At 44.1% G+C, this 27118-nt stretch overlaps 2 protein-coding genes across 6 annotated transcripts in view; both read left to right on the top strand.

Annotated features, from left to right (window-relative positions):
• The window catches only part of LOC147023637 (lysosome-associated membrane glycoprotein 1-like), a 97729-nt gene extending 91801 nt beyond the window's left edge, over nt 1–5928 (top strand). For both annotated transcript variants that reach the window (XM_085889271.1, XM_085889270.1), the window contains one exon: nt 4962–5928. In XM_085889271.1, the coding sequence (XP_085745397.1) occupies nt 4962–5104 (143 nt within the window). In that variant the 3' untranslated portion in view covers nt 5105–5928. The remainder of the gene's footprint in view (nt 1–4961) is intronic.
• Nucleotides 5929–16387: 10459 nt separating this feature from the next.
• MRE11 (MRE11 double strand break repair nuclease) overlaps nt 16388–27118 on the top strand; it is a 73707-nt gene continuing 62976 nt past the window's right edge. For 3 of the 4 annotated variants that reach the window (XM_085889250.1, XM_085889252.1, XM_085889249.1), the window contains exons 1-6: nt 16388–16406; nt 24714–24843; nt 24948–25108; nt 25225–25312; nt 25460–25601; nt 26958–27072. In XM_085889250.1, the coding sequence (XP_085745376.1) occupies nt 24766–24843; nt 24948–25108; nt 25225–25312; nt 25460–25601; nt 26958–27072 (584 nt within the window). In that variant the 5' untranslated portion in view covers nt 16388–16406; nt 24714–24765. Of the gene's footprint in view, nt 16407–16433; nt 16578–24713; nt 24844–24947; nt 25109–25224; nt 25313–25459; nt 25602–26957; nt 27073–27118 lie in introns of those variants that run through there. The other variant, XM_085889251.1, reaches the window with a different exon arrangement.

Genomic DNA, 27118 nt, shown 5'->3' with positions numbered 1-27118 from the left:
TCCGTCTGGCCATCCCCCAGGCAGATGCCAGGCCCATCCCCATCTCCTTGAGATGATGGTCAACCTGTTGCAACCATGAGGCACGTGGTCGACCCACTGGCCTCCTCCACTCATGAGACTCCCTCGCTGAGAGAATCTGGTGAGCAGGATCAGCGTCAGGAAAACGAGCCACATGTCCATACAGCCGCAACTGACACTCACGGACTATGCAGGTAACAAACCTCATCCGAGTCTCTCTCAGCAACCGCTCGTTGGACACAAAATCCGACCAGCGATAGCCAAGGATTCTCCGAAGAGACCTGGTACCAAAGGAATTAAGTCTCCGTCTCAGATCCTTGGTCAGAGTCCAAGTCTCGCACCCATAGAGCAAGACTGGAAGTACCAAGGACCTGAAGACTCGGACTTTCGTCCTCCCGCACAGGTACCGGCAGCGCCACACCCCATTATCCAGTGAATCCATGACTCCCCAGACCCGACCCAGACGTCTATTGACCTCTGACTCGCAGCCAGCAGAGACATGAATATCACTGCCAAGGTAAGTGAATTTCTCCACGACCTCAACATCCTCACCACAAACAGACACAGACAGGACAGCAGCATCCAAGATGTCACCGAAAGCCTGGATCTTAGTTTTGACCCAAGAAACCCGTAATCCCAACGGCTCCGACTCCTCATTCAGCACCGCGAGGGCCCCCAAGAGGATGTCTAAAGTCTCCGCAAAGATGACTGCATCATCTGCAAAATCAAGGTCCGAGATCTTGACATTCCCAAATGACGCACCGCAACTTGATCTCTCTGACATCCTCCCTAGAATCCAATCCATACAAGTGCTGAAAAGTGTGGGGGCAAGTACACATCCCTGACGAACTCCAGTAACAACTGGAAATAAGTCAGAGATGGTACCACCACACTTCACAGCACTCTCAGTACCAGAGTAGAGTTCAGACATCAGATCGATCAGTTTTGGTGGCACCCCACGAAGACCAAGAATCCTCCAGAGGACATCCCGATTCACTGAATCGAACGCTTTACAGAGATCAACATAGGCTGCAAGCAGCCCCTGCCGAAACTCTCGTCTGCGTTCGGTGAGGACACGAAGTGCAAGGATACGGTCAATCGTTGACCTCTTTGGTGTAAAGCCTGACTGCTCTGGACGCTGGTGCTCAAGCAGATGGTGGCGAACCCTATCGAGAATTATCCGAGCAAAGACCTTGCCCGGCACTGAGAGCAGCGTCACCCCTCGGTAGTTGTTGCAGTCTTGGCGATCACCCTTCCCTTTCCAGAGAGGGACAACAAGGCCCCTCTTCCAGTCAGTTGGGATGATGCCTGTGTTCCAGGCAGAGCACAAAACTGCATGCAACGACACGAGTGCAGCATTTCCACCAGCCTTGAGAAGTTCGGCATGGATGCCACAGATCCCTGGAGCTTTGCCCCGTTTCAACTGGTTCACCGCAGCCCGTGTTTCCACAAGCGTAGGTGGACCACAGTTGATTCGAGGGTCAGCAACAGGGATTGTAACACCCTTGACGTCCAACTCGACAGTTGGGGGATCAGCCTGGTACAACCGCTCAAAGTAACCGGCCCAGCGGGCCTTCACTTCAGACTCCTCTGTCAAGAGCCTACCACTCTCTGCTCGAACTGTAGTGCTCCGAGGGATGGGCTTGGATGAACGTAATGCGCGAATTCCCCTGTAAGCGGGACGAGAATCACCTGTGCACAGGTGATGCTCTACCCCCTCACAGATTCCTCACACATAGGCCTCCTTGTCCACCCTCAGTGCACGCACAGTTTTACGCCTCAGCTCCCTGAACAGCTCAGCTCTGCCATTCAGCCTGGCCCTGCAACTGGTCAATGGTATCCAGTGTCCCTTGAGAGACAACATTCTTCTTTGCCCTGCGGTGAGCTCCAAGGCATCCACCGGCAACATCAAGGACGGTGGTCTTGAAGGCACTCCACAACTCTTCAGGACCCCCCAAAGCACCCAGACCCCCCAAGTGTCCACTCAGCCTGTTCGTAAACTCCTCAGCTACTCTCTCATCCCTGAGCTTGGTAACATCCAGCCTCGGCTGGGATGGTACCATTCTCCAGGATTTAAGGTGCAGCTTTAGAGTTGCTACAACAAGCCTGTGGTCATTATTGAGGAACTGAGCACTCCGGTAGACGCTGCAGTTCTGGATCATCCTCCAGCGACCGTCAATGAGGACATGGTCAATCTCCTTTGCCACACCGCCAGCGTTGGAATACCAAGTCCAGCGATGAGCTTGTGGGCGCTGAAACCATGAACCAGCCACCCTAAGTCCATGACTTCTTGCAAAGTCAAGGAACTTAGTGCTATTCTGGTTCATAGTTCCTGACCCATGGGGACCAACACACACCTCATAACCGTCCCTATCAGTTCCAGTCGATGCATTGAAATCCCCCAAGACTAGAAGTGTATCTCGTCTGGGGCACTGATCAACCACAGACTCGAGTGTGGCATAGAATGCATCCTTCACGGTGAGATCACTCGCCTCAGTCGGAGCATAAACAGAGACGAGGGAAATGACACCTAAGGAGTGACGAATCCTTAATCTCATAATACGCTCGTTGACCGGTGTTACCTCAATTATCATTGGGGTCAGCTTATTGGACACAGCTACAACAACTCCTTGGGTATGGTAACCATCAGAGCGACCAGACCATTAGTAGGTGTAACCACCCACCATTATTTCGCCGCAATCCGGTCTCCGAACCTCAGAGAGAGCTGCAATCCCGATGTCCAAACGCTTGAGCTCAGATGATAACAGAGACAGGTGATCATCCGCTCTTAGGGATAGGACATTCCAGGCACCCACCCGAAGGGACCGCCTCAGGTTAACCCAAGGAGACCGCCGTCTGGTGGACGACACCTCAGCACCACTCCGACACACTCTCCCGCAATCTGACCCAGGGATGTTACCCCGTGGTTTCCCTCCTATCATCAAAGATTGGGGGTCCCGAAGGCTTTGCCCCAATCCCGTCATCCGGTGAGCTGCCCTGCAAAGGAGAGCTGCACAGGAGGTACTCCCACGGAGTGGGTTTTCAGATTTTTTTGCGTTTTTGCGTTTTGCGGAATGAAGGGTTTTACGGTGGCCGGAGTGCAAATCCTGCCACCTAGCAGTAGTCATGGCAGGAATTTGGCCATGGTACTGGCAATATCTCACCAACTCTTCATGAAGGACACCATGGGATCTTTAATGCCCACTCACAAATGCTGGCAGATGGGATTCCCATTTATCATCAATCCAAGAGACGGCACACACACACACACACACACACACACACACACACACACACACACACACACACACACACACACACACACACACACACACACGAATCTCGCTGCCTGTGACACACCAGGATGACAGTTTATAGCTGGGTTGAGATTCAAACCCAGGCTTGACGGCTTCGAGGCGAGTGTGCGTACCTCTTTATTATATAAGAGAATGATTAATAAAGAGGGATAATTAACTTGAAAAAATATGGGCATAGACAGTCAGAATATAAATTTTTTCTTCCTGTGCTTTTTGTTTTTCTAATGGCAACGAACATCCACATACATATTGACATTAGAATAACTAGTACGGGCCGGTAGGGGCGGGCCCGTAGGTGAGTGCCAGTATGTGCAGCCCTCTCTCACCCCTCTCTCTCGCCCCTCTCTCTCTCGCCCCCCTCTCTCACCCCTCTCTCTCGCCCCCCTCTCTCGCCTCCCACTCTCATACCCCCTCTCTCGCCCCCTCTCTCTCGCCCCCTCTCTCTCGCCTCCTCTCTCTCGCCCCTCTCTCTCGCCCTCCCACTCTCATCCCCCCTCTCTCGCCTCCTCTCTCATCCCCCCTCTCTCGCCCCCTCTCTTGCCCCCCTCTATCCCCCCTAGTCTCGCCCTTCCTCTCTCCGCCCTCCTCTCTCTCCCCCTCTCTCTCGCCCCCACTCTCATCCCCCCTCTCCCGTCCCCCTTTCTCGCAGATATTGGTCGACAGATAAATGGCCATAACTTGGGAACTCCTCATCCGATTAATATAAAACCTCGAAAAGGCACATCCGCAGGTCCCCAGCAATATTCCTGGCAAGTTTCAATCAGATGGGAGCGTCAATCGTGCAAAAATAAAATAAAATAAAATAAAAATAAACATTAATTGTGACATCATTCGTGATGTCATAGCACTGTGTCTTGTCATTGGTCGACAGATAAATGGCAGTAACTTGGGAACCGCTTGTCTGATTAATATCAAACCTTGAAAAGGCACATCCGCGGGTCCCCAGCAATATTCCTGGCAAGTTTCAATCAGATCGGACCGTCAATCGTGCATAAAAATAATAATAAATAAATAAACATTGATTGTGACGTCATTCGTGATGTCATAGCACCGTGTACTGTCATTGGTCGACAAATAAATGGTCGTAACTTGGGAACCGCTCGTCCGATCGATATCAAACCTCGAAAAGGCACATCCACGGGTCCCCAGCAATATTTCTGGCAAGTTTCAATCAGATCGGACCGGCGCTCGTCAAGAAACGGCGATCGCAGACAAACAGACACACACACACACACACACACACACACACACACACACACACACACACACACAGATTGCTGGAATTATAGATAGATTGGAAGTAATTCGAAATGGGTCAAAATGAGTACAATCATCCTTAAGCCTTATGAAAACTGCTACCAAGCAATCTGACCAATATAGCATCGCAGTGAAATTTCATCAAATGAAATTATTTCCCATAAAAGGCCCACGATCACAAAGTACCTGGTGACAATGAAGGTAAAGGTTATATTTAGTGAAAGGTTACATTTGGAGATGGATGGAGATATGTGATATAATTACATCTTACGATATCGCAGTAGATAAACTGCACTGTTTGGTAGGTTCAACAACAATCCCAGCCATAATTCTCACATCTCAAACTTTTCCCACCCCTGCACCCTACAGCTGAGGTTTGCCCTGAGTGTGAAGATGACTACGTGGTCCCAATTGTGGTTGGCATTGTGCTCGCTGTCATGGTCATTCTTATTTTCATCATTTATGGCATCAAATACTGGCGCAAAGCCCCTGTAGGATATGAAGTGTTTTGATCAATCTGTCTCTCCCTTTTGTTTCTCTTTCTCTTTCTGTTTCTCTTCCTCTCTTTCTCTCTCTCTCTCTCTCTCTCTCTCTCTCTCTCTCTCTCTCTCTCTCTCTCTCTCTCTCTCTCTCTCTCTCTCTCTCTCTCTCTCTCTCTCTCTCTCTCTCTCTCTCTCTCTCTCTCTCTCTCTCTCTCTCTCTCTCTCTCTCTCTCTCTCTCTCTCTCTCTGTCTCTGTCTCTGTCTCTGTCTCTGTCTCTGTCTCTGTCTCTGTCTCTCTCTGTCTCTCTCTGTCTCTCTCTCTCCTTCCCCATCTACACCCTCCCCTCACTTAGATTCACCCCTGATCAACTAAGGGAGGTGAAAAGATAAACGCATCCTGTGAAAGCTGTAGTTTCTAGAATCTCGAGGAAAGGTAAACCAACCCGCAACCGAAACTGGTATGTGTAGGGAAAAGGTGGAATGTCTAAGAAGCAGTTATGAACCAAAAAAAAAAAAATCTTGTCAATGGAACTCTTGTTATGTTTTTACAGGTTAAAATGTTAACAGGCAGTGAAAAGGTTTTCAGATTGTCTAAGGCTTTGTGAGCATCACTATCTGTTCGCCACGCGGGGCAACAGTTCACCAATAGAAACCACCTGGTTAAAATATGTAAAAGGCATTGATAATTTTGCATATTACTATGCTTTTAATTTTATGTGTTGGGGTAAGAGGGTGCATTGGGACATCCATCTGCCCACAGTAACCTTCCCACCCCCCATCATCCCCACTCCTCCCTCACCCTCTCCCACAAGCAGCTTCTCTTGGCCATGTCGAATAAAATTTATTGAATAAAACATCTCTTGTTTTCCAGTTCTACAGACAATGATTGGTTTGAGGTTGGTTAGAAATATTGGCCAGGATTTTTAAAGCTCGGGTTAAATATACAATACAATACAATACAATACAGTACAATACAATGCACCATCAATGTCTGATTAGCCCTTTTATTCCAGTCTGCAGCATTGGTTGGTGGAAGTTAAAGATCCCACGGTGTCCTCCGTGAAGAGTAGCTGAGTTATTGCCGGCACCCTGAACAAATTCAAAATTCCGACCCTAACCTACAGAAGGCACTGCATCAGTGGCACAGCCTCAATCGCAGCAATAATGCAAACAGCAGTCACAGGCTGCATACAAAATGAATGACTCCAAGTTTGAACCTCATGTAAAACTGAGAGTTCATAGAACACCTTAACCTGCCCAGTCTTGAAAAAAAAAGGATATGGGAGGGGTCTGCGAGCGGCACATTTGATTGGTCGAGATGACGTAAAATGATAATATCTATCTATAATTCCAGCAATCTCTGCGTGTGTGTCTGTCTGTTTGTGTCTGTTTGTCTGCGACCGCCGTTTCTCGACGACCGCCGGTCCGATCTGATTGAAACTTGCCAAGAATATTGCCGGGGACCCGCGGATGTGCCTTTTCGAGGTTTGATATCGATCGGACGAGCGGTTCCCAAGTTACGGCCATTTATCTGTCGACCAATGACAAGACACGGTGCTATGACGTCACGAATGCGTCACAATTAATGTTTGTTTATTTATTTATTTATTTTTCATTATTTCTTTTTGCACGATTGACGGTCCGATCTGATTGAAACTTGCCAGGAATATTGCCGGGGACCCGCGGATGTACCTTTTCAAGGTTTGATCGGACGAGCGGTTCCCAAGTTACGGCCATTTATCTGTCGACCAATGACAAGACACGGTGCGATGACGTCACGAATGACATCACAATTAATGTTTATTTATTTATTTATTTATTTTTCATTATTTCTTTTGCACAATTGAAACTTTCCAGGAATATTGCTGGGGGCCCGCGGATGTGCCTTTTCGAGGTTTGAGAGAGAGAGAGGCTGCACATACTGGTACTCACCTACGGGCACGCACCTACGGGCCCGTACTAGTTTTGTCCAATTACTGATAAATAGAAGGTTTTTGAAAGTGCCAATAAGGCAATTTGTGTTCTCGTGTTCAAATATATAATTCACTTAAAATTAAAAAGATTTCAAAGGGTTGTTGAAAAAAGTTTTTTTGGACATTTCCCACTGTTGATGCAGCAACTATTCCATCCATCAGCCATCAGTCCATACTCTATACAGAGCATCAGTGCTGCTGAAGCAGTCTCCTGGGCTACTGGGCACAATCCTGGACAGGTCACTACTCTGACACAGAATACTCAAATGGCTCAATCATCCCAAAAAGCTGGTACTCATTTCACCAACCTTAGAGGGATGAGTGGTTGAGTGAACCCCACCTGGTACTAATTCAACAGCCAAGCAGGATTTAAACTCAGGACCGAAAGATCCCAAGCCCACAACCCGAACTTATAAGCCAACACCAGACATTGCATCTATTGTACCACCTTATTTAACACGTTACATTCGTTATTTGTGCCTGTTGTTTGTGTCCCTTATGATGTCCCGAAAAACAGTAAGTTTCCTTTTTGGGAATATTTTTGAAGTTTGTTTGACTGCCAGACAGGCAGATAGAGTAAAACAAATTATCTCACTCCTCTCTAGGCATGCGCGATTGGGACACCATTCCGTACAATTTGCTAAACTCAGAGCCAAAAGACTGCTAAACTGCAGGTTCGCTTTCCGATTCATACTCAAAAGATAACTTCTTCTTTTTCCTCTTCTTTAAGAGCCACCATTATCCCACCTAAAGCCGCTGTCACACCTTGACGTTTTAGCCAGTGTATGGCAACGTATCAAAATGTATGTAAAACGCTGGCGTACGCTGAACTATTGATGTTTTTTTTTCCAGTTTTTGGCGTATTCATAACGAGTTGGACGTATACATAACGTATTAGTAACGTACACAGAACGTTTCGATAACATATAGATAAGTTACACCAACGAATGCTTTGCATGTTGTCGGCGTTCACAACCTATGCCCAACGATAGTCAAACTTATGCATAGCGCGGTAGCGTATCGCCGACGATCATGTGGCGTAGCCTATTAAAAGGCTGCGGCTCGACGATTCAAATGATAACCGCACTAGACATCGAAGTGTCAAGCCGCTGTCACACCTTGACGTTTTAGCCAGCATATGCCGACGTATGAAGAATTTGCCGAATATGGTGGCACACGTCGAATACGTTATGGGTAAGTTTCATATACGTTAAGAGCACGCTGAAGCACGCTGGCATATGTCGTAGTACGCTGAGTACGTCGACAAATTTTAAGCATGCTGAAAATTTTTCGACATATGCCGGCGTATGATGCACACGTTCCGCATACGCTGGCCATAAGTTGTAGGCACGTTATGCGATCGTTGACACACGTCGACACACGTTACTTGTAAGTTACTCATAAGTCGAAACACGTTGAGGTAATGTTTAGCGTACCCGAAACTTATTTCTAACCTATGAGTCACGTGCTTTGAACCTATGTGTAACGTATCTCCAACGCATATTGACGTATGTAGATGTATTTGACGTCTTCCGGACGACCACAGAACTTACTGAACTTGTTTCTAACTTACAGTTACCGTATAATGGCGTATTGGCAGCGTTTAGGAGAATTGGTATATACAAATGGGCTTCACAAGAGGAACCTGTCAGTGTTCCAGACTCCATGGTTTTTTTTTTTGTTTGTTTGTTTTTTTCTTGGGCATGATGGTGATGTTGACACTTCGATTTCTAGTGTGGTTATGATTTAAATCATTGAGCGGCAGCCTATTAATTATATTATATTATAACCGCACCAGAAATCGAAGTGTCAATATCACCGTCATGCCCAAGGAAATAAATAAATAAATAAATAAATATGGAGTCTGGAACACTGACGCTAAACATTACCTCAACGTGTTTCGACTTATGAGTACCTTACAAGTAACGTGCCTCGACGTGTGTCAACAATCGCATAACGTGCCTCAACGTGTGTCAACGATCGAGTAACGTGCCTACAACACGTTACTTATAGATTATAAATAAGTTTTGGGTACGCTAATCATTACCTCGATGTGTTTCGACTTATGAGTAACTTATAAGTAACGTGTGTCGACGTGTGTCAACGATCGCGTAACGTGCCTACAACTTATGGCCAGCATAGCGGAACGTGTGAGTCATACGCTGCCATACATCGAAAAATTTTGAGCATGTTAAAATTTGTCGACGAGCTCGGCGTACTACGACGTATGCCAGCGTGCTCTTAATGTATACAAAACTTACCCATAACGTATTCGACGTGTGCCAGCGTTTTCGACAAATTTTTCATACGTCGGTATTAGCTGGCTAAATCGTCAAGGTGTGACAGCGGCTTAAATTGTGGGGTAGGCCAGGGGGGAAGCTTGGCCCAAGTCTTTACGAACCAGCTGACCAGGTCAGCCGTTTGACTAGTTATGGCAGGAATTTGTTCATGGTACCAGTGATAGCTAACTGACTCTTTGCGAAGGACACCATGGGATCTTTAACGTGGACCAACGAATGCTGGCAGATGGGATTCCCATTTAATGTCCATCCAAGGGATAGCACACGCATTGATAAATCACCCGGCCTGTGAAACAGCAGGATGACAGTTAGGTCAGGATTTAAACCCAGGCGAGACAGTTTCGAGGTGAGTGTGCATACCTCTCGCCAATCCTATCAGTCATGTTCAAAATATCACATTCACAAAATATGTGGGTGAAGTTTCCCCTCGATCTGTTCAGCCATTCTGGAGAAGATGATTTTTTAAGGGTTGAGGGTAAATCCAATATGACTGCCAAACCATATGACCGATGACATTACACATGGAGAAATTTTTGTTCCTCAAAGATAGGTGATCATACCTGTAAAGTTTTGCCTTGATCAGTTCAGCCGTTTCGGAGTAGAAGATTTTTGAAGGTTTTTAATGTTGAAAACAATATGGCTGCCAAACCACCTGACCATCCATCCATCCATTGGGACAATACTCTATGCAGAGCGTTGGTGCTGCCTAAGCAGTCTCCTTGGTTATTGGGTACAATCCTGGACGGGTCGCCACTCCGACACAGGATACCAGCAAGCTGGCACTCATTTTGCCGACCTCGGAATGATGACAGGCAGAATCAACCTCACCTGGTGTTAATTCAACAGCCGAGTGGGATTTGAATCAGGATCCTAGGATCCCAAGCCCACCACCCTAATCATAACGCCAACACCAGGCATAAACTACGTGACCGATGACGTCAATTTTTTCTTCCATACAATTTAGCCCTAGATGACCCGAAAATATTTCATACTGATCGGAAAAAAATGTTCGACCTATATGATTATGATGTCAAAATGAAGCCACCTATGACATCATCAAAAAAATCGTATTTTTTTCCCATGAGGAGTACTTCATATGTGCCAAGTTTCAATTTTTTCCATGGTGCGGTTTCAGAGAAACAGAGGTCCAAATTTTTTCCTTTGCTCCAACATGGCTGCCACACCATGTAACCTATGAAGTAATAATTAGTATAAAAACATTCTACATGAGTCGACACACATATGGTGAAAATTTTGTTTTAATCGGATAAGCGGTTTCAGAGAAAACTGGAAGGGCACTCGGTCGAGCGCATCCCTCCGCCACATAATGCCCGATCCAGGTTCCACTTCAAAAATTATCAGATCCGGTTCCGGATTGGGATCTTCACCAAAATCTAGTCAGTTCGTCCTTGTCACACACCCAACGTGCTCAACAAATTTAATCCGAATCCATCCACAACTTTTCGAGATATCCTGTACAAAAACAAACAAATGAAATTGCTCGTTGAGAAAGGAATTGCCGGAATAACTTTGTCATATCTCCATGATCTCTGAAAAAAACGAAAACCTGGAAATCAATTTGGTTCTGATAATTCGATAGTGCTACTGTTTATTGAGTTATAGCACTTAGTTTGGTCATGATCATAACTTGGATGTCAATCGGACTTGAAATGGCGTTTTTATCACAATTTGAAGGTTTTGACCCGACCCCCCTGACATTCGACCCCCGACCGCTAAGAAGGGTGTTGGTGTGACACCCCCAATGAGACATATGGTTGGATGCAGAATTGGAAGATGCACATTTTGTATTTGGTTTGAAGTCGATACGACCATTTTAGCGGACGTTTTTGCGAAAATAAGAATTTCGGTTTTTCAGTGACCTTGACCTTGACCTTTGACCTAGATTCACCAAAAACGACAAGTGTCTAAGTTGGACCATGGCCGACGTCTGTACCCAGTTTGGTCATGATCGCTGAAACGGTGTGGCTGCTACAGGGTAAACAAACACACAAACAGACAAACAGACAGACACACAGAGAGGGGTGAAACCATAACATCCTTCACCTTCAGTGGCGGAGGTAACTAGCACGGACGGACGGACAACCCAAAAACATCATATAACCGGCGACTTCATCAGCAGAGGCAAAAAAAAAAGTGCAACAACTGATCTCAACTACAGACCAATTAGCTTACATGCAGTCATCAGTGAGGTCATGGAATCCATCATCGCAGTTCATATAAAATCCCTTCCTTCTCTCCAAGAACCTCATTTAACATCAAACCAGGACACTCCACCTTTGACATTCTGCTTCAACTCACCCAACAATGAATGGAGGCCCTCAATGTCAGACATGACATCAGGGCTGTCTTTGTGGACATTACTCATGCTTTTGATATAGTCTGGCATCCTGCCTTACTCTCCGAGCTCTCTGGCTATGGCATGGAAGGCCAACTCCACACACGGCTTACTAACTTCCCCTACTCTCACAGCCAATGTGTGGCAGGCTGTAGATTCTTCTCTCTCTTCAGAACTTGAAAAAAAATCACAAGCTGGGCAAACACTTGGAATATGTCTCTCAATCCTGACAAATCTCACACTCTCACTAACTAACTCTCTGAAAGGACCATCTGGCAAACTCTCCTGTCTACCTTAACAATCATCTTGAGAAAGTTCAGTCATTCAAAGTCCTGGGTCTCACTATCAGTCATGATCTTTCTTGGAGAAAGCACATTTCAAAGTTGGCCTCCAAAGCCAGCCACCGACTGGGCATCCTACGTCATATAAAGTCCTTCCTCGGCACGCCTGGACTCCTGTCCACCTACAAGACCTTCATCCACAGTTTCAGTACTGCTCTTCCCTCTGGGCTGGGTCCCCTGCCTCACATCTTGCTTAACTTGATGCTGGGGAAACTGAGGCCATCAAGATTATTGGAATCCCCCATGATGAAGTTGAGTCTATGGATGTACGACTTCACCATCACAGATAATCGGTCTTCTACCACCTAATTTCTGGTCTTGAACCCTCCAATCTCTCCGTGCTTTATCCCCTCAAGTTTTCTGCGGGACGCATACGGTCCACCATCAACCCTCTTCTGGTAAAACTACCTAAATCCAGGATCACTGCTCAACTCCTCCATTTGTTCCTCTTATTTCCCCACCTGGGGGAACCAGTTTTCCATGTCCTCTTTAATCTCATTCTTCCCTCCAGGTCTTCAAGACAGCAGTTAATCATCATCTCAGATCGTCCCCAGTCCAACACCGTGATCCACTCGACCCTCGTTAGAACGTCCAACACCGTGATCCACTCGACCCTCATTAGAACGTCCTCTTTTCACTCCGAGCCATCCTTACAATTCTCCCTCTTGAGAGTTTTCTTCTGTGTCCATCCTATCCACCCCATACATCCTCTGTGTCCATCCTGTCCACCCCATAATCCTCTGTGTCCATCGTGTCCACCCCATACATCCTCTGTGTCCATCCTGTCCACCCCATACATCCTCTGTGTCCATCCTATCCACCCCATACATCCTCTGTGTCCATCCTATCCAGTCCATACATCCTCTGTGTCCATCCTATCCAGCCCATACATCCTCTGTGTCCATCCTATCCAGCCTATAATCCTCTGTGTCCATCCTATCCAGCCCATACATCCTCTGTGTCCATCCTATCCAGCCTATAATCCTCTGTGTCCATCCTATCCACCCCATACATCCTCTGTGTCCATCCTATCCACCCCATACATCCTCTGTGTCCATCCTATCCACCCCATACATCCTCTGTGTCCATCCTATCCACCCCATACATCCTCTGTGTCCATCCTATCCACCCCATACATCCTCTGTGTCCATCCTATCCACCCCATACATCCTCTGTGTCCATCCTATCCACCCCATACATCCTCTGTGTCCATCCTATCCACCCCATACATCCTCTGTGTCCATCCTATCCACCCCATACATCCTCTGTGTCCATCCTATCCACCCCATACATCCTCTGTGTCCATCCTATCCACCCCATACATCCTCTGTGTCCATCCTATCCACCCCATAATCCTCTGTGTCCATCCTATCCACCCCATACATCCTCTGTGTCCATCCTATCCACCCCATACATCCTCTGTGTCCATCCTATCCACCCTATAATCCTCTGTGTCCATCGTGTCCACCCCATACATCCTCTGTGTCCATCCTATCCAGCCCATACATCCTCTGTGTCCATCCTATCCAGCCCATACATCCTCTGTGTCCATCCTATCCAGCCCATACATCCTCTGTCTCCATCCTATCCAGCCTATAATCCTTTGTGTCCATCCTATCCAGCCCATACATCCTCTGTGTCCATCCTGTCCACCCCATACATCCTCTGTGTCCATCCTATCCAGCCCATACATCCTCTGTGTCCATCCTATCCACCCCATACATCCTCTGTGTCCATCCTATCCAGCCTATAATCCTCTGTGTCCATCTTATCCACCCCATACATCCTCTGTGTCAATCCTATCCAGCCTATAATCCTCTGTGTCCATCCTATCCAGCCCATACATCCTCTGTGTCCATCCTATCTAGCCCATACATCCATACATCCTCTGTGTCCATCCTATCCACCCCATACATCCTCTGTGTCCATCCTATCCAGCCCATACATCCTCTGTGTCCATCCTATCCACCCCATACATCCTCTGTGTCCATCCTATCCAGCCTATAATCCTCTGTGTCCATCCTATCCACCCCATACATCCTCTGTGTCCATCCTATCCAGCCTATAATCCTCTGTGTCCATCCTATCCAGCCCATACATCCTCTGTGTCCAAACTATCCAGCCCATACATCCTCTGTGGCCATCCTATCCACCCCATTCATCCTCTGTGTCCATCCTATCCAGCCCATACATCCTCTGTGTCCATCCTATCCACCCCATACATCCTCTGTGTCCATCCTATCCACCCCATACATCCTCTGTGTCCATCCTATCCACCCCATACATCCTCTGTGTCCATCCTATCCACCCCATACATCCTCTGTGTCCATCCTATCCACCCCATACATCCTCTGTGTCCATCCTATCCACCCCATACATCCTCTGTGTCCATCCTATCCACCCCATACATCCTCTGTGTCCATCCTATCCACCCCATACATCCTCTGTGTCCATCCTATCCACCCCATACATCCTCTGTGTCCATCCTATCCACCCCATACATCCTCTGTGTCCATCCTATCCACCCCATACATCCTCTGTGTCCATCCTATCCACCCCATACATCCTCTGTGTCCATCCTATCGACCCCATACATCCTCTGTGTCCATCCTATCCACCCCATACATCCTCTGTGTCCATCCTATCCACCCCATACATCCTCTGTGTCCATCCTATCCACCCCATACATCCTCTGTGTCCATCCTATCCACCCCATACATCCTCTGTGTCCATCCTATCCACCACATACATCCTCTGTGTCCATCCTATCCACCCCATACATCCTCTGTGTCCATCCTGTCCAGCCCATACATCCTCTGTGTCCATCCTATCCACCCCATACATCCTCTGTGTCCATCCTATCCACCCCATACATCCTCTGTGTCCATCCTATCCACCCCATACATCCTCTGTGTCCATCCTATCCACCCCATACATCCTCTGTGTCCATCCTATCCACCCCATTCATCCACTGTGTCCATCCTATCCACCCCATACATCCTCTCTGTCCATCCTATCCACCCCATACATCCTCTGTGTCCATCCTATCCACCCCATACATCCTCTGTGTCCATCCTATCCACCCCATACATCCTCTGTGTCCATCCTATCCACCCCATACATCCTCTGTGTCCATCCTATCCACCCCATACATCCTCTGTGTCCATCCTATCCACCCCATACATCCTCTGTGTCCATCCTATCCACCCCATTCATCCACTGTGTCCATCCTATCCACCCCATACATCCTCTCTGTCCATCCTATCCACCCCATACATCCTCTGTGTCCATCCTATCCACCCCATACATCCTCTGTGTCCATCCTATCCACCCCATACATCCTCTGTGTCCATCCTATCCACCCCATACATCCTCTGTGTCCATCCTATCCACCCCATTCATCCACTGTGTCCATCCTATCCACCCCATACATCCTCTGTGTCCATCCTATCCACCCCATACATCCTCTGTGTCCATCCTATCCACCCCATACATCCTCTGTGTCCATCCTATCCACCCCATACATCCTCTGTGTCCATCCTATCCACCCCATACATCCTCTGTGTCCATCCTATCCACCCCATTCATCCACTGTGTCCATCCTATCCACCCCATACATCCTCTCTGTCCATCCTATCCACCCCATACATCCTCTGTGTCCATCCTATCCACCCCATACATCCTCTGTGTCCATCCTATCCACCCCATTCATCCACTGTGTCCATCCTATCCACCCCATACATCCTCTCTGTCCATCCTATCCACCCCATACATCCTCTCTGTCCATCCTATCCACCCCCTGCGTGATCATTTGTTTCAGTTCACGTCCCCCTCCCTTCAGGGGGAATTTCAGAAGGCGGTGGTTTCATCGGTCGTGAAAAAGAACAGTCGGTATGTTAAATTTAACGACAACATTTTTTTTTAAATCAACAAATTTTATTTACAATATAAAATCTACATTAACGTGCGGATGTCGCTCATTATTTAGCATGAGTAACATTCACATATACATTACTGTACAAATGTCGTTTTTTTATAGGCGGTGTAACACGTGACGCTGTTAGCTATTCCCTATTTAATCGCCATTTATGTTAACATCGGGAAATGCTGTGCATTTCATTTGGAGAGGTCCGGGGAATATTCTCTTAGCCGCCTATTGCTGAAAGGACGGTTGAATAATAAGGCAAATAAATAATTTAAAATGAATAATAAGGGAAATAATGAAAAACGACTGTATAAATATTGTACCATCGTTTTCCTGTTTAATTAAACCTTTTCGTACTGTGCGGGGAAAAACATTATGTACACGAATATGTTGGATCCGGATCGCAAGATCTGCCTTGACCTCCGTGATGACGTCAGGTGTTTTATTTATTTATTTATTTATTATTTGTTTATTTATTTATTTATTATTTATTTATTTATTTTACTGCCGTTGGAGGCCACTGGAGAGCGGGAAAACCGAAAAGCCGCTCCCCGGTTAATCCGATCTTTATCCACATTTTTTCAGGTTCACATCATGGCCGCAGAGCAGTAAGTGAGGGGAACGAGTTAATTCTTTGTACTTCGTTTGCTTCGGAAATTATACTCTATTTACTCATGTCCATTGTTTTGATGAACGTTTCTTCATTCACTGGTCCGTGAGGTGTTTTTAATTTACCTCAGCATTGTGGAGATAATGTTGCGAACCCAATGAACCCGCCGTCCGAGCTTCCACCCGCTTTCTTGTTTGCTGTGAAAAAATAAATCATTCCCTTTAAAATGAACTAGTGCGTGCCCGTACGTGCGTAATCCCGTACACCCATCACAGATTTTGCAACCAACAGATTTTGAAGGATCTGATGGATGACGCAACTACGTGTATGCCCGTACGTGCGTGCGTGGCCGTACGTGCAAAAAAAAAAGAAAAATAATTGTGACGTCAATCGTGACGTCATAGCACGTGTCATGTCATTGGTTTGCTAAATAAATGGCTATAACTTGGAAACCACTTCTCCGTTTAATATCAAACCTTGAAAAGGCACATACTCGGGTCCCCAGCAATATACTTGGCAAGTTTCAATTAGATCGGACCAGTGGTTGTCGAGAAACAGCGGTCGCAGACACACAGACACAGAGATTGCTGAAATTGTAGATAGACTAGTGTGGGCCCATACGTGCAAAAAAAATAATACAATAAAAAAAACTTTCAAACCGTGTGCGAGAAACAGCAACCACACAGGCCGTTCCTTCGCTCTCACGTGCCCATACGTGCAAAAAAAAATGTTTTTTTTAAAGAAAAAAGAATTATTACGTCAATCTTGATGTCATAGCACCGTGTCCTGTCATTGGTTTGGTAAATAAATGACCGTAACTTGGGAACCGCTTGTCCGATTAATATCAAACCTTGAAAAGGCACATCTACAGGTCCCCAGCAATATTCCTGGCAAGTTTCAATTCGATCAGACCGTCAATCGTGCAAAAAATAAAAAATAAATAAATAAACATTAATTGTGACGTCATTCATGATGTCATACCACCGTGTCTTGTCATTGGTTGGTAAATAAATGACCGTAACTTGGGAACCGCTTGTCCGATTAATATCAAACCTTGAAAAGGCACATCTACGGGTCCCCAGCCATATTCCTGGCAAGTTTCAATTAGATCGGACCAGTGGTTGTCAAGAAACAGCGGTCGCAAACACACACACACACACACACACACACACACACACGCAGACAGACAGATGGACACACACAGAGATTGCTGGAATTATAGATAGACCAGTGCATGCCCATAGGTGCGTGCCCGTACATGCGTGGCCATACGTGTGTGGCTGTACGTGCAAAAAAAAACAACTTTCAAACCATGTGCCAGAAACAACAACCACACAGGCCGTTCCTTCGCTCTCGCATGCCCGTACGTGCGTAAAACAACAACCACACAGGCCGTTTCCATACCGACCTTGAGAGTGATCCGATGTGGGGGCACATACTCAGGTCCCCAGTGTCAATTGTGACGTCGTATCAAACGAAGAAGAAGAATAATTGTTAAGTCAATCGTGCAAAAAAAAAAGAAGAATTGTGATGTCATAGCACCGTGTCCTGTCATTGGTTGGCAAATAAATGGCCGTAACTTGGGAACCGCTTGTCCGATTAATATCAAACCTTGAAAAGGCACATCCTGCGTGCCCGTACGTGCGTGCCCGTCATTGTTTGCTAAATAATGACATCCTGTCATTGGTTTGGTAAATAGATGGCCATAACTTGGGAAACACTTGGGAAACAGCTGAAAACGGATGAAGAAGAACGATATCAAAAGGCACATACTCAGGTCCCCAGCGTCAATTGTGACATCATATCAAAAAAAAGAAAGAAAAAAAAAGAATTGTGACGACACTCGTGAGGTGCGTGCCCGTACGTGCGTGCCCGTAGGTGTGTGCCAGTATGTGCGGGCCCGTACGTGCGTGGCCGTACGTGAAAAAAAAGATTTGTGACGTCATTCGTGATGTCATAGCACCGTGTCCTGTCATTGGTTTGGTAAATAAATGGCCATAACTTGTGAAACGCTTGTCCGGTTAATATCAAACCTTGATAAGGCACATCCTCAAGTCCCCATCAATATTCCTGGCAAGTTTCAATTAGATCAGACCAGTGGTTGTCAAGAAACAGCGGTAGCAGACACACATACATCCTTTTTTTTGGTCATTTTGGTGGCCCGTACAAAAGGCAACTTGAGAGGGCAATCAGAGATTGTGGACCCTCGCCACAACTTGTTACCCTCACCGAAGGACTTGGAAAGGGTGTTGCATTTGGGTTTGTTTGTTTGTTAATTGCCGGAATCCTTCAGATTTTGGCAATTATGTTGGTCGGTTGTGTGTGTCATTCTTTGTCTGTCTGTCTGTTTGTTTGTGTGTTTGTTTACCCTGTAGCAGCCACACCATTTCAGCAATCATGACCAAACTGGGTACAGCCGTCGGCCATGGTCCAACTTAGACACTTGTCGTTTTTGGTGAATCTCGGTCAAAGGTCAAGGTCAAGGTCAAGGTCACCGAAAAACCGAAATTCTTATTTTTGCAATAACGTCCGCTAAAATGGTCGTATCGACTTCAATCCAAATCCAAAATGTGCATCTTCCAATACTGCATCCAACCATATGTCTCATTGGGGTGTCACACCAACGCCCTTCTTAGCGGTCGGGGGTCGAATGTCAGGGGTCGAATGTCAGGGGGGTCGGGTGAAAACTTTCAAATTACGATAAAAACGCCATTTCGATCCCGATTGACTTCCAATTTGGCATATGGTATCTTGGTATGAGTGTCCTATTATATGCCAAAAATGAAGAAATTTGGTTCAGCCACTTCCGGTTACCATGGCAACAAAGTTCCCTAATGATAAACAAATGCAAATTTTTAGATTTTTTAAATGTTTGACAGTGTCCACAATTGTGAAGATTTGCTCACCAATATTTGCACCCATGTAGGCAATGACACTGGCTACTGATGTGTTAAGTTTGGTTGACGTTCAATCAAGGTCAATGATTGAACCGTGACTATAAACCGTGAATCGTTTTTTTGTCATAACATACTCAAAAACGGTCGTATCGACTTCAAACTAGGCTTAAAATGTTCACAATTCATATCTCTAATTATGATTTTACACATTTGCATGCTAAAAAATGCAAAGTTTAGAAGTTCGCCCTCGGTCGAAGTTGAGGGGGGGGGGGTCACGTAAAAGTTGATTTTCACTTTAAAATGGCTATAACTCAAAAAACAGTGACAGATAGCGACTACATTATCATTATCAACATATAGGAACTTGCATATGACCTTTTATTTGACACCAAATTTGTTGACTTTGCGTGACCTGGTAAAGTCAAACCCGAGGTCGCCGGTTTAAGGCAAATCTCGTGACCTTGAAAGATCAAACTCCAGGTTTTTGTTTTTTCAGAGATCATGGAGATATGACAAAGTTATTCTGGCAATTCCTTGCTCAACGAGCATTTTCATTTGTTTGTTTGTTTGTCTGCTTTGTTACTTATCATTTTTTTTTTTTTTTTGCCAAGTATGTTGATCGCGTGTGGGCTCGCCTCCAGCCCAAACTGCTCAACCGACCGTTCTGAAATTTTTAGAGATTCGTGTCACCGACCCTGCGATGGTCCCGCATTGAAGTTTCATAAAATTTGGTCGATCAAAAAGGTCTACTACATAGGCCAATAGGCCAATTTGAGCCACATTTTCTAAAATCCTCAAATTTCATCCGATTGACTTGAAATTTGAACAGGATTTGCATATCAGGTCAATAAATTCAACCACCTCTTACTTTTGAGGTTATCTTAGGTGAAAAGGTCAACATAGGCCTTAAGGTCAACACAAAATAGGCCAAATTTTAAAATTGTTTTTAAAATTGTCAATTTTCATCCAATCAACTTGAAATTTGAAGACCATTTGCAAATCAGGTCGCTGAATTCAACGGCCTATTAATTTTGAGATCACAAAAGGCCAATTTGAGCCAAATTTTTTTAAATCCTCAATTTTCATCTGATTGACTTGAAATTTGAAGACTATTTGCATATGAGGTCGCTGAACTCAACCACCTATTAATTTTGATGTAAACATAGACCAAAAGGTCAACCAACATAGGCCAAATTTCTAAAATCCCCAATTTTAATCCAATAAACTTGAAATTTGAAGAGCATTTTCATGTCAGGTCACTGAATTCAACTACCATTTAATTTTAAGGTCAAAAGTTCAAACACAGGCCTAATTTCTAAAAGTCATAGAGCCAAAAACTAAATATATCACTATATCTCAAAAAGTTGTGGACAAATTATGACAAAACAAGGTGGATGAGTTGAATAGGTGACAAGAACAAGAACAAGTGATTTTTTGTGTTTGTCCGCCCAGAACTTTCACGTTTTTCTCCACAACCACTTGGCGGATTGAGACGAAATTTTCACCATTGGTGCAACTACTCATGCAGAATGTTTCAATGACAATTATGACTTGATAGATCACGTGGAATGGCAGCCGTATTGGAAAAACGGAAAAACTTTTGAACTCTACCTCTGAAACCGCACCAAGGAAAAAATTGAAACTTGGCACACAGCAAGCACTCCAGGGGAATGAGGGTGATTTTTTTTTTATGAGGTCATAGGTGCCCTCGTTGTGATGTCATAATTGCACATGTAGCACGCCACATCTGATCAGTATGGACATTTTTGAGAATCATCTTGGGATAAAATGGTCCACAGAAAATAATTTCATAACGTCGTTGGTCAAGTGATTTCGGCATCCATATTGTTTAAAAAATAAAAACCTTCAAAAATCTTCTTTGAAGTGGCTGAGCGGATTGAGGCTTAACTTTACATATATGACCACCTATCCATGAGGAACAAAAGTCGCACATATGACATCATAGGTCACATGGTTTGGCAGGATATTGGATTTACCTGAAAACCTATCCCCCTCCTTCAGCAAGGGTAAAAATAATATTAACATATGCAGTGTTGCTAAATAGAAATATTAATAATAATATTGACAATAAGTGGCAGTAATGAAAAGAATAATGTGATCCTCCCTGGCCGCTTTCGTAGAAATAAATTTCAAATTATTTTCATGTGATTAGAATAGCAGTAACCTCCTTATCTCACCGCCAGCCTTAAACACTAATTCACACAAAAAGCTGATCCATGCGGTGTGTTCCATTATCAATCAGCTTGCTATCATTTGCTGAGCCAGCCGTTCATCAACTGTTTTGTTGGAGTGCTTGTTTTAGTGCTTAGGCCACTTGGTGAGTTCTCTACAAGCTCATCGGTAAAGGAACACACACCCCGGCACATAAAGGCACATGTGCTCTTCGGCCGAGGACCCTTTTTTGGTTCTGACGTTTGTGTGATGAAAAAAGTTAATTTTGGGTAATTTTTCATCCTTTCCCCATATTGTTGAGATATTTTCTCTTTTTTGCACCGCTGAAGTAGTTTCGTTTCATTCTCGGGCCAGGTGTTCCGATTTAAAAAAAACTGCAACGTTCCACCGTGTGCATGGGTTGGGCCATTTACTAATGGGTGTTTTGTGATCGCACAATAAATTGTAGTGTGCATTTGTGAAACAATATCGATATGTATTAACATTAGGAATTATACAAATGTTATTGTAATTATTGTTGTTTTTGTGGACATGAAACGGAGTTATTATTCCACTTACTTTCTCTACTAACCAAACCTCGCCCCATAATTTTGTAATAGACCTGCCAAATTAAACATCAGGGAAATATTATTTTAAATCTATTCATTACACATCACGGTGCTTTCTTTCCTTGAGATGAAGCACTCCCTTTGCGATGTATTTATCACCACTCACAAGTTATGTTTTGTCGGCAAAATGATCACCACTCTCAATAGTGTAGAATCACTTTAAAAATTAAAAAAAATTCTCACATCTGGATCTTCACCAAAATCAAATCAATTAATCCTTGTCACACACGAAACATGTCTACCAATTTTCGTCCGAATCCGTCCACAACTTTTCGAGATATTGTGCTATATATCGGTTTAGCCCCATCTCTCAATGGTGAAGAATCACTTTTAAAATTCTAGGAGCTAGATCTGGATCTTCACCAACATCTAAACAATTCGTCCTTGTCACATACCCAACCTGCCCACCAAATTTTATCTGAATCCATCCACAACTTTTTGAGATATCTTGCACACAAACAAACAGACAGGGGTGAAAATATAACCTCCTTCCACCTTCAGTGGCGGAGGTAATAACAACATTAACTAGAAGGGCATGCCGTCGAGTGCATAACTCCACCATGTAACGCCTCATCCATGAGAACATATCGGGTCCAATGACTTTATAAAATATCATACTATGTCGTTTTTAGCCCTATCTCTCAATGGTGAACAAGCACTTTAAAAATTAAATAACTATCATATCCAGATTCGGATTCAGAGCTTCATCAAAATTGAATCATGTGTCCCTTGTCACACCTAATGTGTCAACCAAGTTTCGTCCAAATCCGTCCACGGCTTTTTGAGATATCCTGCACACGAACAAACAGACAAACAAGAAAAAAGATGTCGTGTGCAGCACGATACTTGCAGAATCCACCCCCTCCCCCCCTCTCTTAAGGTTGCCATGGATTCATCAAATTGTCCATTTCATTAAGCTTAAGATTGACAACCTTGATCAAAGCTCAGGTCAATCGGATTAAAATTGATTATATTGCAGATTGATATTCATGATTTTAGAAGTTTGACCTTGAGTTGACCTTTTGACCTCAAAAGTAGTTGGTTTCCCAATTCAGTGACACAATATGCAAATCTTGTTCAAATTTCAAATCAATCGGATGAAAAATGACAATTTTAGAAATCTTATCTGAAGATGACCTTTGCCCTCAAAATCAATCTGCTTCTCAGTTGAAACTCCCTCTACGACTTGGTGAAGTTTCATGACAATCGGTTTAGAATTGTGACCTGTAGGTGATTGACAGACAGACAAACAAACAAACAGACAGAAGAATAACAGTCGACTAACCAATATACTTGAAAAATCATCGATTTTGTAAGTAACAAAGAAACAGAGACAGGGTGAAAACATCACCTCCTTCCACCTTCAGTGTTGGAGGTAATGATAATAGCATTATATTAATGTTCGTACAGAACAATATTAATACTAATAATATCCCCTCTCACCAAAGGGTTTTTTCCTCCTTGGACAAACGCCGTGTTAATGTGGATAAATAATAATAACTTGTCGTGGCGTTTGTGGGGCACCCCTTGAGTTTCAGATAAAATATTATAAACTTGAATTTCAAAATACTGGAATATAAAAATATTATAAACCACAAACATGGATGATTACCTTTTTAAACAGTCGCTACTGCTGTTTAATACTAAACTGAAAGGGAGGAAACCCGACGTTCTTGAGGCATTATAGGCTTATCGCTCCCCCACAGACTAACGGGCCTGAGCCTAGAGCTACTGAAATATATATATATATATATATATATATATATATATACCGCAGAGAGGATAATAACATGACCCTTCCTGCCCCTCCGCAAGTGAGCAGGTGTACTCGTTCCCAGCTAAATACCATTTTGTGGCCATCTTTATAAATGACTGACATTTTCCATCCGATTTGATATATCACAGAAACTGGCCTTGATCGGTTTGCTTAGTGGCACCATTCTGGCTCGGTCTTCCCTCAGCAACTAATGTAGTGTCCATAGCGAGCGAGACACTAATTTCAACAAGAAAACAGCCTTTGATAGGTTTGTAGTGATTTGAATACTAAATTTTTTATTTGTTATTCAAATGACCAGTTTTAGTTTAATTTTGCCGGTTTCACGAATACCAAATTTGAAGCTGCTTCCTGGTTCCTGCTTTCAACTTTAGTTGCTACACTGTTTGGAAGCCTTCAGAGTTTTGAGTCACTCTAGTTATTTCAAAGTAAAATTGTGTTAATTTTAAGTGGTCATGAAAAAGCTTTTATATCCTATCATGTGTATGATGTCTGTTTACTTTTACATTAATTTCAGCACAATAGACGTCGCACAATACTGTATATGATTTGAGCCTGATCTGTCAGAATAACGAGCCATTGATCCAACCAGGCCAACCCAAATGCAGAGGAGGATTTTTGACAGGTTTTGTTTTGCTATCCAACTTTGCTCCTTTTCTTAGGGATGGCAATACTTTCAAAATCCTTCTGGCAACCGATATCCATCTTGGATACATGGAACGTGATGCAGTCCGTGGGAAGGACTCTTTCGTTACGTTTGATGAAGTCTTGCAACTTGCCCGGACGCACAATGTACGTAGGCAAACAACCCTGTCTTTTTCACCAAGCCCCTATATGCTTTTATTCACACAAAAATTACTTTGTATATGAAACAAAGACGATTGTTTCTACTCCAGGTGGACTTTGTGCTGTTGGGTGGTGACCTGTTCCACGAGAATAAGCCATCACGGAAGGCATTGAACTCCTGCATAGCAATGTTGCGAAAGCATTGCATGGGGGACCGTCCGGTTAATTTCCAGGTTCTGAGTGACCAGGCCGTGAACTTTAGTCACAGCAAGTAAGTTTTTGTGAGAGGTCTGTACTTGGTGTGAGGCATAGGTTTCATGCGTGATGATGCATTTGGCCAAACTACTATACCTTTTCATTGAATTTATTTTCTTTTCTCCCTTTCAGATTTCCTTGGGTTAATTACCAGGATACAAATCTCAATATTGCTCTTCCTGTGTTTAGTATCCATGGAAACCATGATGATCCAACAGGGGTAAGATCTTCAGACTCTCCTGTTTACCTATCTCCATTTATTGTGCAAGTACTGAATTTGGGCCGAAACATACCTCAAAGCTGAGCTTCAGACTCGTTTAACTCGGCAAGGTTATTTTGAGTGCCTGTTCCACCTTTTCTTCTCCAGGTAGATGGACTGTGTGCTTTGGACATCTTGGCAAGTACTGGGCTGCTAAACCACTTTGGCCGTGCCACCTCACTCGAAGATCTTTCCCTGAGCCCTCTTCTGCTGAAGAAGGGCACCACGTGTATTGCCCTCTATGGCCTTGGTATCAGATCCCCATACATATTCTTTACAAAATTGGGACAACATTGACCGCATAGTTTTTTTTTTTTTACTCCTACAACTTTTGTTTAATTTTTGCCTTTAACTCTTTCTTTTTATGCCTCCGCTGACAAAGTCGCCAGTGGCATTATGTTTTTGGGTTGTCCGTGTGTCCGCCCGTCCATGCTAATTTTCTGTTTTCTCTGCAACCGCTTATCCGATTGACACAATTTTCACACAATGACACACAAAAAAAACTTTGGACTACTGTATCTCTGAAACCACTCCATGAAAAAATTGAAATTTGCCACATTTAAAGTACTCCCCATGGGAAACAAGTGTGATATATATATATATATTTTTGATGAGGTCATAGGTGGCTTCGTTATTACATCATAATTGCATATGTCGAATGCTTCATCCGATCAGTATGAAAATTTGTGAGGGTCATCTTGGGCTAAATTGTGTGGGGACAAAAATTGATGACGTCATTGGTCACGTGGTTCGGCAGCCATATATTTTTCTTAACCATAAAAACTTTCAAAAATCTTCTCCGAAACGGCAAAACAGATCGAGGTGAAACTTTACAGTTATAATCACCAATCCAGGAGGAGCAAAAAGTTCTCCACCTATGACATCATCGGTCGCATGGTTTGGCAGCAATGATTTTTTTGAAGAATAAGCCTTTAAAAAGTTTCTTCTCCAGAACGGCTTGACAGATCGAGGGGAAACTTCACCCACCCATTCCTAAAGCATTGGGGATACCAGGGTGTTCACTATAATTAATAGGTTACATGATCTGGCAGCCAGATTGGATTGAACGAAAATCTTTTTAAAAATTATTTCTCTTGAACCGCTTTATCAATCGATGTGAAACGTCACATTTATGATCTAGTAGTCATGGGGAATATATGTTTTAAATTTCAACCTGATTGGGCACATGGTCTGGCAGCCAGAATTATTTAATATTTTCAACTTGGGTTCAGAGATTTAAATTAAACTTGGTACAAGTATGTATAATGATGTAATAATGTGGGCGGAGCCATATCTGGCGACGTCAAAGAGTGCCCTTCTAATTCTGTATTATTTTATCAATCGGTGGATCTCCACCTTTTGTCTCTGAAGGGGTCAATATTATAAATTGATTATTTTTTTTATTGAGTATCATTATTTTATGAAGTATGCTTGATTATTTTCAGTCAATATCAGTTGAGCTTGCTAAGGGTGGTTTCACATGAATGGTAACTGATTTATACATGCATCTTGATTTGTTTATTTATTTGTCTAATTATTTGATTATTTAATGCTTTTGTTTTTTTTTTTTCCATCGGTCTCCATTGGTATGTCCTTTTCATTGCAGGTGCAATACGAGATGAGCGCCTCTACAGGATGTTTCTCAACAAACAAGTCACCATGTTACGGCCGAGTAAGGATAGTGATGCCTGGTTCAGCATCTTCGTTGTCCACCAGAACAGGTTTCATTTTTGCCTGCCTTTCCTTTTGTGTGTTATCCCCATACTT

This window comes from Eptatretus burgeri, chromosome 7, assembly GCF_056783735.1.
Source record: "Eptatretus burgeri isolate ZD-2024b chromosome 7, Ebu_testis_v1, whole genome shotgun sequence".
In the NCBI taxonomy this organism is placed as follows: domain Eukaryota; kingdom Metazoa; phylum Chordata; class Myxini; order Myxiniformes; family Myxinidae; genus Eptatretus; species Eptatretus burgeri.
This window is presented reverse-complemented; position numbering and strand designations above follow the sequence as displayed.